At 52.9% G+C, this 11,431-nt stretch overlaps 1 protein-coding gene across 1 annotated transcript; it reads left to right on the top strand.

Moving 5' to 3' along the window:
• LOC133350077 (kelch domain-containing protein 8B-like) lies at nucleotides 1-10,361 on the top strand. Its single transcript, XM_061564072.1, has 5 exons — nucleotides 1-1,101; nucleotides 3,846-4,010; nucleotides 5,178-5,402; nucleotides 6,522-6,623; nucleotides 7,220-10,361. Exons 1-5 carry the CDS (start codon nucleotides 675-677, stop codon nucleotides 7,405-7,407), a joined length of 1,107 nt encoding a protein of 368 aa, XP_061420056.1. The 5' UTR covers nucleotides 1-674; the 3' UTR covers nucleotides 7,408-10,361.
• Nucleotides 10,362-11,431: the final 1,070 nt, after the last annotated feature.

Consider the following 11,431-nt stretch of genomic DNA (forward strand, 5'->3'; position numbering starts at 1 on the left):
AGCACCACTACTACTACCACCACCACTATTACCACCACCACCACCACTACTACCACCACCACTACTACTACCACCAGCATCACCACCACTACTACCACCACTACTACTACCACCAGCATCACCACCACTACTACCACCACTACTACTACCACCAGCATCACCACCACTACTACCACCACCACTACTACTACCACCAGCATCACCACCACCACTACCACCACCACTACCACCACCACTACCACCAGCATCACCACCACTACCACCACCACTACCACCACCAGCACCACCACTACCACCATCACCACCACCACCATCATCATCATCCGTCCCACGTTGCCGTTGCGCAATCCAGGAAGAGGCGAGCACGAGGAAGGTGCGGCGCTTCCAAATACCACGACTAACATCAGCGCCATCACCACCACTACTACCACCACCACCACTACCATCACCACACTACCACCACCACCACTCCAACCACCTCCACTACTCCCACCACCACCAACCACTTCTACTACTGCTACCGCAACTCCTACTCCCACCACCACCACTACTATTACCACCACTACGCCTCCTGCTACGCCGCCACCATCACCACGACACCCACCACCACGACCATCATCAACAACCCAAACCACACTCACTCCACCACCACCACCGCCACCACCAGCGAGGTCATGGCCGAGGCATCGCCACAAGAGCCACATTGCTGCTGCGCCCTGCGCTGGAAGTCGCTGCCGCCCATGCCCACGCCGCGGGTCTACTGCGCCGTGGGACAGCTCCTCCCCGACGGCGCCGGGTCGATCTGCGCCCTGGGCGGCTGCGACGGCCGCGGGACGCCGCTCGCCGTGGCCGAGAAGTGGGACCCCGGGGCCGGCCGCTGGCTCCCTCTGCCGCCGCTGCCAGCGCCTCGGGCAGGCGCCTCGGTCGTGACCCCGCGGGCGCAGGGAGGACGGCCCCGGCTGCTGATGGTGCTGGGTGGGGTGGACCCCCGGCAGAGGCCGCTCAAGGAGGTGGTGGTGTTCGCGGAGGACGAGGGGCGATGGAGGAGCGCGCAGCCTCTGCCCGAGCCGAGCATGGGGGTGGCCACTGTGGTGACGCACGGTGGGTGAGCTGGTGTCTGTGTGGGTGAGCTGGTGTCTGTGTGGCTGAGCTGGTGTCTGTGTGGGTGAGCTGGTGTCTGTGTGGGTGAGCTGGTGTCTGTGTGGGTGAGCTGGTGTCTGTGTGGCTGGGCTGGTGTCTGTGTGGGTGAGCTGGTGTCTGTGTGGCTGAGCTGGTGTCTGTGTGGGTGAGCTGGTGTCTGTGTGGGTGAGCTGGTGTCTGTGTGGGTGAGCTGGTGCCCGTGTGGGTGAGCTGGTGCCCGTGTGGGTGAGCTGGTGTCTGTGTGGGTGAGCTGGTGTCTGTGTGGGTGAGCTGGTGCCCGTGTGGGTGAGCTGGTGTCTGTGTGGCTGAGCTGGTGTCTGTGTGGGTGGGCTGGTGCCCGTGTGGGTGAGCTGGTGTCTGCGTGGGTGAGCTGGTGTCTGTGTGGGTGAGCTGGTGTCTGTGTGGGTGAGCTGGTGTCTGTGTGGGTGAGCTGGTGTCTGTGTGGGTGAGCTGGTGTCTGTGTGGGTGAGCTGGTGTCTGTGTGGGTGGGCTGGTGCCCGTGTGGGTGAGCTGGTGTCTGTGTGGGTGGGCTGGTGTCTGTGTGGGTGAGCTGGTGTCTGTGTGGGTGAGCTGGTGTCCGTGTGGGTGAGCTGGTGCCCGTGTGGGTGAGCTGGTGTCTGTGTGGGTGAGCTGGTGTCTGTGTGGGTGGGCTGGTGCCCGTGTGGGTGAGCTGGTGTCTGTGTGGGTGAGCTGGTGTCTGTGTGGGTGGGCTGGTGCCCGTGTGGGTGAGCTGGTGTCCGTGTGGGTGAGCTGGTGTCCGTGTGGGTGGGCTGGTGCCCGTGTGGGTGAGCTGGTGTCTGTGTGGGTGAGCTGGTGTCTGTGTGGGTGGGCTGGTGCCCGTGTGGGTGAGCTGGTGTCCGTGTGGGTGAGCTGGTGTCTGTGTGGGTGGGCTGGTGCCCGTGTGGGTGAGCTGGTGTCTGTGTGGGTGAGCTGGTGTCTGTGTGGGTGAGCTGGTGTCTGTGTGGGTGGGCTGGTGCCCGTGTGGGTGAGCTGGTGTCCGTGTGGGTGGGCTGGTGTCTGTGTGGGTGAGCTGGTGTCTGTGTGGGTGAGCTGGTGTCTGTGTGGGTGAGCTGGTGCCCGTGTGGGTGAGCTGGTGTCTGTGTGGGTGAGCTGGTGTCTGTGTGGGTGGGCTGGTGCCCGTGTGGGTGAGCTGGTGTCCGTGTGGGTGAGCTGGTGTCTGTGTGGGTGAGCTGGTGTCTGTGTGGGTGGGCTGGTGCCCGTGTGGGTGAGCTGGTGTCCGTGTGGGTGGGCTGCCCAAGCCCGCTCACGTTCAAAAGCTGTTCTCCTCAGCCCATATCACCAAGCCCTTGTACGTATGATTAGCACGGTTGTCTACGTACGGTGCGAAAGAAGTTCAACATACATTTGTTGAACTACTTTCACACCGTACGTGGCCAACCGTGCTAATCGAAGGTGCGGAGGAAGGATAAACTAAACACAAAAAGCTGTTCTAAAGAAATGAATTTGCAATCTAGATGATTTAAAAGTGCATATCTCCAAATAAATTCCTAATTTCATAAGGAAGAGCATTCCAGACGGCCCGCAGAAGCGCATCTGAGAGCGCGCGATGCAGTGAGCGCCTTTCTTAGATGGTTAGCCAAAAGCCGCTGCTGCGAGGATGCCCGGAGTTGGCGTGGTGGCGCTTCATGTTCCTTGATGAGATCAGCGAGGTGTTTGTGCTTCATTTGCCTTGCTCTTTGTCTGTAGCGCCTTGCCCTGACGATTGGCACCAATGACCTCGTCTGTGGCCGCCTTGACCCGGGTTTCCCGTCACCTCTCGTTGACATTGAGTTGCCACTAGGGATCGCTCAGCCAGGACCACAACAACCATCATTAATTATCGACATTCGTCGATAAGACCGTGGCCAAGGAGGTTAAACCATCATCACGACACCTCCGGTGATCCTCGCAGCAACGTCGCCATTCACAACTCGCAGAGCAGCAGGCTCATCCCGGGTGTTAGTAGACAACCACCCGTGGGACGAGCTGTCACAGGACTTCATCTGAAATCCCTCCCAGTGGCGTTACTTTGTCTTACTGCCGGGAGTGCACTTTCACTCTCCCACGTGTTGACTGTGAGGAATGTTCTTCATATGGCACTCAGAAATGTCATGTTGCATTCTCACAGCTGGAATTTAGCCAATGACAAGAATCAGAATCAGGATATGTATTTATACTGGAGGAATCCGATGAGCTCTAAAGCTCTTTTTCCAGTTGGGGCGGGTCAGAACGTTACAACAACAAACATTACAAAAACATGATAGGAGCGGAAAAGTTAAATCACGCAAAAACATTACAAATAAAACTATACCACTATTTTTACTTTAACCAGGTGAAGCCCACTGAGCTATGAGCTTCTTTTTGAGAAGCGATCTGGCCACAAATCATAGCCCAACGAAGTGGCTTGCCACGTGGAAATGTATAGCACCAAAACAATACAGGGAAAAAACAACAACAACCAAACTTAGCGCAAGGCCACGTTTAATTCGCTGTGTTCTCTGCACAGCCATCGGTGACTGGGCTGAGTCCATCCGCTCGCTGCACTTGAGAAACCCGAATTAGGATGATGGCACGGTGGACACCCACGTTCGAGCATCTCGGAGCGGTGCTGTCTCAGTGTCCCTGACCCCTGGGGCCGCCACCCATGCCACCTCGGCTGCGTGGGTCGAAATTCGAGACGTGCGCGCGTGTCTGATGGCGCGCAGAAGGGAAGGTGTTCGTGATCGGGGGCATGGGGCCCAACTCCAGCTGCCACAGCAGCGTGCTTGAGTACGTGGAGGCGCAGGATCGCTGGGCGGCCATGCCACCCATGCCCACGCCCCGCTACGCCGCAGGGGCCTTCCTCATCGACGGCAAGATCTACGTCATCGGTGGGTACCCGCGCGCTGCCCCAGGCCTCGCGATGAGCAACATCTGGACCCGTTTCGACGTTGGGCGTCTCGTCAGCAGAGTCGGGCTCTTGCTTGTCACGATGCCGAACTGCTGGTGAAAGCCGCTCGCATTGATTCAAGCAACGTTGACTCCTACGAGACGCTATATGTTGACATAGTCAGCCATCGTTTTTTATTTTATTGGAACAGGAAAATTTTACAGTAAAACTACAGAAATCAGATATCTGTGAGTACAAAGTAAAGGTGCAGCCCTGCAATTGCTTGCTTATGCTACTGCTATTTGAAGAACCTCCACTAGCAGGAGCTCCAGAGAGCCCCTCTGGCCAGACGTCTTGGAAGAGGTGAGAGCAGCCGTACTCTTTACCCCACCAAGATGGCGAGTGAACACGAGGCACCAGGAGATGATGGTATCGGACCGGCCACCTCCAGGTTGCAGGTCCAGTGTGCTGACCGCGGCACCATCCGGCGGGTATATCGAGGGATCACAAAGAGCGAGGACGCTGCTGCCCCATCGCAGGGCTCCGCTGCACCATTTGTCAGGCCGGGAGCACCCTCCAGCGAACTGTTGACGCACAATCCGCTGCATGTGCAAGGGACTCGACGCCTTTCCCCCTGCCCCCCCTCACCTCCCGCCCCCCCCCCTGACTCGGAGGTTGAGGATCAGCCCTGATCCGTGCCGGAAAAGAGGAAATGGGGGAGGCGGGAGGTGATGTGAATCTGTGGCTGAGTCACCCCCCCCCCCCCCCCCCCCCCCCACTGGGAGAGATTACCCGCCGCTATAATTAAGAGGCGAAAGCCACACGCAGCAACTCCGCACAAAGCACATTTTGCCGCTGCTGAGCCGAGGCGTGGTGGTTATCGCCGCGGCGGCTCGACGCCCCCCGTTGCGAAGAATATTTATACGCGCCGCAATCGCACGGACGTTGCGACAATGAGGAACGAATAAGACGTCCGCCCTTTTTCAAATCGTTTCGCAGCGAATCGTCCTGACGGGACATCTTTGCGGTTGTAACGGGGCGGCCGCGTCGCTCCAACGATCGCGAACCGCTGCGAGAAGCGCCAAAGGCGCCACCGCTCGGCCGTGACCTTTGACCTCCGGTGACAGCGGCAGCCCGCTCCACACGCTCGACGCGCGCGTGTCTCCAGGTGGCCGGCAGGACAAGCGGGCGGTCACGTCGCTGGAATGCCTCGACCTGGAGACGAGGTCGTGGACGAGCCTGCCCGAGCTCCCCTCGTCGCACGTCTTCCAGAACCACGGCGCCACCGGGCGGCTCATCGTCACCGCAGGGGGAGTCGTGCCGCCGCCGGCGCGCGCCCGCCACGCGCACCCCACCTTCACCAGCGCCGTGCACGCGTTCGACGTGCGCCAGAGTGAGTCGCCGTCGCGGGTAGGGTGCGGGCAGCGGTAACCCTTGCTTTAGTTGAAACTATATAAACTTTTAATTTTATTTTGTCAAGTAAGGCCCCTGCTTAGCTATGTAGCCTTTTTTCGGAGCTGGCCTCAGCCGACATAGAAGGCAACTGGCTGCACTTTATTGCGTTTTATTGACACGTGGCAAGGTGGGTCATTTCCTTCACAAGTTAAAGATGAAAGAGTTGCCCTGTTGTGAATGTGATGAAGTGTCATCTGCTGATCACAGGAGGCACGGACGCTATACAGCAAGGAACTCCTGATGCCATGGAATGGATCACCAGCCTCACAATTATCATACTTTGTCATTTGCTCTTCATAAGCTCTATACACTTTTTATTTTACCAGGTATAACCCACTGAGCTATATATAATCGTTAATAAATGCATTACGGATTGGTTTTTCACCACAACAATTAAGTTAATTGCCCATGAGGCCCCATTGCCCCAATGGGTCTTTCGTACCAGTATTTTCCAGCAGCATTTTGTTAATCGGTCAATCCTTGGGCCAAGTTTGACGTTACGCACCTCATCAGGATTTGTGCGGCCTATGAAGCCGCTGGGTTGTCTGGTGTCGCAGGCAGGAGCACCTCTCCAACACCGCGGAGGATGAGAAATTAATAACAACAATAATACAAACAAACTCGGTTTTCTATCACGCTGTTCGCACAAGGCCTCAAAACACTTTACGTTAAGCTTCAGTTATGGAAAAAGGCTGTTGTAAAAACAGGTGAGTTTTAAGATGCAATTTTAAAAGTGTTACTCACTCAAATTCCCTTATGGACGAAGGAAGGGAATTCCACAATCTCAGAGCCTGGCTGCAGAAAGCTCTTGTCTCCCGTAGAACAACAACGTCTGGTCTTTGGCCTATTGAATTTTTACAGCCCTCTGTCAATCCACTGCTCGATGAAGGCCTACACATGCTCTGTCAGATATAGAAAGTTATTAGACATGTACATTAAATGCAAACGTGCATGTTTGTGGCAATTATCGCCACTGATGGTTAATTCTGCTGTGAGCTGTGTGTTGCCAAGTGCCACAGGCTTTTGTGTGTGTGTGTGTACGTTTGTCCTCCCATAGGCGAGTGGGTGGCCCTGACCAGTGAACAGAGCCTCAAGGAGCAGCGAGCAGATTTTGTGATGGGAACTTTGGAAGGGAAGGTGGTGGTGGCTGGTGGTCTCGGTGAGTAACACTGAAATGTATCTCTCTTTCGTACAGCATTTGAAGAGGAAATGGCAAAGTATTATTACTGTGTGTTGAGTCCTTTCCATGGCATTAGGAGTTATTTGCTGTATGTTATCCGTGCCTCCTGTGATCGGCAGATCCCACTTCTCCACATTCACAACAGGGCGGACTCTTTCTATTTTCATTTGTTGAAAAGAAATGGCTGCGCCTGCCATGTGTTATTGAAACACAATCCGGCAAAGCCAGTTGCCTTCTTTGCAGGCTGAGGCCAGCTCATTCCTGCGTCAGACCTTCTGTTAAATTGCATGTATCAAGTTGGATGGGTTTGTGGTAGACAGGACTAAAACTGTGCCATTATGCAACCGTTATAGCTGCCGTGGCGCAAAGGACGTAACAATCTCGAGGTACGGGTAAGAGGGGTGGCCACCTGATTAGTGAGCGGAGTTGGCAGAGGAGTGGGCAGGGTCCGTGAGCAGTGGTCTGGGTGAACGTGAGGACGAGCGAGGAGGCCGCCACTCGCCGTGTGTCCCGGTTCAGCCTCCCAGACGTTTGGTGGCTTCGTCTCCTCCGTCACCTTCTTGTACCGGTTGCAGGTGTCGGAGGTTGTCCACTGGCCTCAACCGAGGTGCTGGACCCCGACACGAAATGCTGGGCGCCGGCGGGTAAAATGCCCACGCCGCGCGCCGCCTGCAGCACACTGCAGACGCCGGGCGAGCTGTACGCCATCGGAGGGGTGTGCGGCGGGCCAAGCGGCGCCGTCGACATGCTCGCCTCCGAGTGACCTCCGAGTGACCTCTGTGTGATCACCGCGGCTGCCGCCGCCGCTGCCGTTATGGCTGCACGGCAGACACTTATTTCATCGGCGTGTTTGCGGCGTGTGGCGTGCACTTTGGAACAACTGTTGGATGGCCGTCAGGCAGGGGTAGGTCGACTTTAACACGAGGACTTTCACGGCCGATATCAAGATTCATAATTTGTTCCATTTTTGGGTCAGATCGCGTAAGTAAAATGTGTGTCATTAAGCCTCCTTCACCCGACAACAACTTAATGAATTGGCCGTGTTGGGTGGAGGAGGGTTTACAACACATAGTTGAATTGCGCGGTGATCTGAGCCAAAAAGTAAATTCTGGAAGTTTGACTTGTGGGCTTCGGAGAGTCCGTCCGTTTGTGATAATTCGATTTGCGCAGCTTCTCCACCGCCGTAATTACAAGCCCAGCTGAGTTCACAATTTAATTGGCTTCTTAGAAAAGGCAAAATAAATAATTTTTGTGGTATCCGTCTTTTGTGTTTTCTGTGAATTATAACAGATGGCTTGCATCCCTGTATTGTGTGTGTGGGCATGGTTATTACAAGCAAACCATCGCGTAATGTTTCTCACCAATCAAAGCAAATTATATTGATTAAATTAATTAATACTTTATTACTTATATTTGTATCGTTTTCACATTAAACTTTGTATGAAAGGTACGAGTCTATGGTTAGCCTATTGTGATTTTTTTTAAATTAGGTTATGGTATGTTAAAAAGTCAATTTCTTCAATTCAATTGTATTGCCCTTTTTGAATAGAATAATGATTGAGTCATCATTACATGGTTGAGGCGTTTTATTTCTGTGTGCCTCTCATTGTTCATACTTGAATTGTTTATGAATATCAACGAGAGCGGTTTAATATCGGCAGACGAGGGCACGATGGAGTTCTTTTGGAAAACTGAACATGATAATGAATAGTGAAATACACGGTTGCCTCAAGCAAAGGGATTTCAGTGAGTCCATATTACCTGCTTTAAAATATGGGTTTAATGTAAAAACAATGTCCTGTAATTGAATTGGCAACAAAGCTTTAATATCCCACAGTTTGGGTCAGAGCACATATATCTTCATGATTTAGTCTGCAATTAATTCCGAATCAATTTGACATGATCCTGCCTTATCTCTAATTAGTCTGTATGACCTCGTGCCGCGGCGGATTTCTCGCCTACTTCAGCGTTTTTTTCTTGCTGTGGTTGTCTCACCTGATGACGATTGCTTGTGTTGCGATCGAAACGTCGTGATCTATTATTTTTCTACCTCCGTGACTTTACCGAAAGAACCAAAGAGTATGGATTCCTGCAGTCACGAAAGCTTCAAATCAAGGTTGAATACTTTTATAATGAAAAAATGTATAACTGCTGAACGCTAGATTGTTTCTAAACATATGCATAGAATGGATCAGAAAATATTCTTAAACTTTTGTGCTCAGTAGAAATAGGCTGATGTATTTTCATACTTTAACTTCAAAGCAGCCAGAAAATATTGTCTGTTTTTTACATACATCACACGGATATACGCAGGTCCTTTATACAATACAGTACTTCATTAGGGCGGGAAACAACACACGGGACCAAATGTCACAGATGCAGCAAATATTATATTCATTTGATTTACACAGAAACAAGGGCATTGACAAAGAAAATGGAACAAACGCGTGCAGAGAAGCACGGAGAGGTGTGCATGCTTGTAATTAGAGAGAGAAAGAAGAACACATGGATCAGTGAGAAAACCCAAAGTTGGAGATCCTATTGACACAAGACAAGTACATCGGTGGCCTCAGACAAGACCCTTTGCTAGAATGATCGATAGCCAGCGGTGGAGACTTCATGCCAGAGTGGCAGCCAACAAAAAAGCCGTGCTCAAGGCGATGTCCACCACTGAGGTGGAGCGATGGAATGAGCCGGTGTGCAGGTGCCAGATTGATTGTTACATCGCAGGGATGGCGTTGGCTTGAACGAGCCTTCATTCCGCAATAGATCAATGCTGGTGATGACTTTTCATAAGTAGAAGATTTGGCCACGTGTATTTTATTGCTCGATGTTGATTTTTGTTTGTGTGCCGGCCTCGCGTTTACACTAAACCTGCCGTGTGCTGCGTAATTCAGTCTTTTCAAGACTTTGAGTTGGTGGATGACACGGGGATTACATCATCAGTGAGAGGGCGAGTATCATGGCTGATTGCCTGGTCTGATCAGACGGGATGAGGTATGAGAGCACTGAACTATGCAGATGAGGCCGTGGCTTGGCGTGGCCTGGCATGACCAAGTACACGTACTATACACGATAATAATCATAATTGTCAAGTTGTATATTTGTTGAACTTTCGCACCGTACGTAGCCAACCGTGCTAATTGGATGTGCCGGGGAGATCTTGCATGTTGTTGGCTCGTGTGCTCCACTCAGACTGCATATCCCTTGCTCACGATTGCAACATGTGTCCATTTGTTTTTAATATTTGGCCAGTTTTTATCGTGGGTGTTTACACCGCTGCTCTGCTGATTTATTTGTTTAGTTTACCATGTGAAGCTCACTGAGCTATTCGCTATGTTTCATGTTCATTGGCAGCGTTGAGCCAGTGGTGGAAATTCCACATTCCCATGGAGAGGGTCGGCTTCTTTGCAGGATGACAACTGTTCACGTTCCACAAAATGATGTCTGTTGTGCCCTATGATTATGGGAAGGCAGTCAACATTTATTACATAATAGGGACTGGCGATTGCGTCACGACTGGTCCACATTTGTAACGCAAAGCGTCCTCCTCGACATTATTTTCCACTCGCCAATGCACACGCACGACATGCAGCTGGCCGCTCCCCACAGATACAATCCCTTAGCCTTAGTGTGCACATGCTGGAGTGGAAGGCATCATGGTGAATAACAGGCATGTTTGTCATCATTAGAGATGCATAATAAATGTACTGCAGTTCGAGCTCAGTTAATGACTAAAGTCCCTTGTTGGTGTCCTTTATCAAGAAAACGCGCGTGGATACTGCAGCATTATTCATCATTAGTGGGGAATAGGTTAGTTGACGGTGGAGAGTGCTTGCCAAATGTGAGATTTTGGTCAGGGTTGATTCGGCCCATCATCCTTCTAAGGTAGTTAAAACAAGTTCCGCCTTGTGAGGTTACAAAACGGTGTTTGTTGGGAAATTAGTGGAATTCCCTTGGTTAGCCCGGACTATTACCAAAATGTGTATTTTGACTGCAGGCTCAGAACCTTGAGTGGAGATGACTGATACCCATTGCTCATTTGAGCATAGGGCACTTAGAATGTTTTACTATTTTAACATCAGTATTAAAAACGACGTAGTTTTATGCGACGTGTGTGATCACGTTTGGAAAATAATTGGATGCCAAAGAACGATTGTTGGATATAGAGGCCATAAGTGGCGACACTTGTGAGGCTGTTCGGGTAATCGACGAGGGACCTGGTGGAGGCATGGCAGCGAATGGTGTGCAGCTCGGAACGACGGACATCACAACGAGTTTCTGCCACGGGTCGATGAGGGGACACGAGGAGTGTGATGAAGAGGGCTAGCAGTGAAGACGGTGGGTGGGCAATGCCGGGAGGGGCAGTGGAGGGTGATGAGTAGCATGGAGGGTGAATGAGAGCAGAGGAGTGGAGAACGATGAGAAGGTGGTGGTGGTGGAGGGGTGGTGGTGGAGGGGTGGAGGGGTGGTGGTGGGGTGGTGGAGGGGTGGTGGTGGTGGTGGAGGGGTGGTGGTGGTGGTGGAGGGGTGGTGGTGGTGGGGAGGGTGAAGCGAGAAGCAGAGACGATGGTGGTGGTGACAGTGGGACTTGAGGGGAGGGGCTGCGAGTTGGTGGAGGGGAGGGGCTGCGAGTTGGTGGAGGGGAGGGGCTGTGTGGGGGACGAGGGGAGGGGCTGTGTGGGGGACGAGGGGAGGGGCTGCGAGTTGGTGGAGGGAGGGGCTGTGTGGGGGACGAGGGGAGGGGCTGTGTGGGGGACGAGGGGAGGGGCTGTGAGGTGGTGGAG

The sequence above is a fragment of the Lethenteron reissneri genome, chromosome 32 (genome assembly GCF_015708825.2).
Source record: "Lethenteron reissneri isolate LAM-NWPU_2019-01 chromosome 32, ASM1570882v1, whole genome shotgun sequence".
NCBI classification, from domain to species: domain Eukaryota; kingdom Metazoa; phylum Chordata; class Hyperoartia; order Petromyzontiformes; family Petromyzontidae; genus Lethenteron; species Lethenteron reissneri.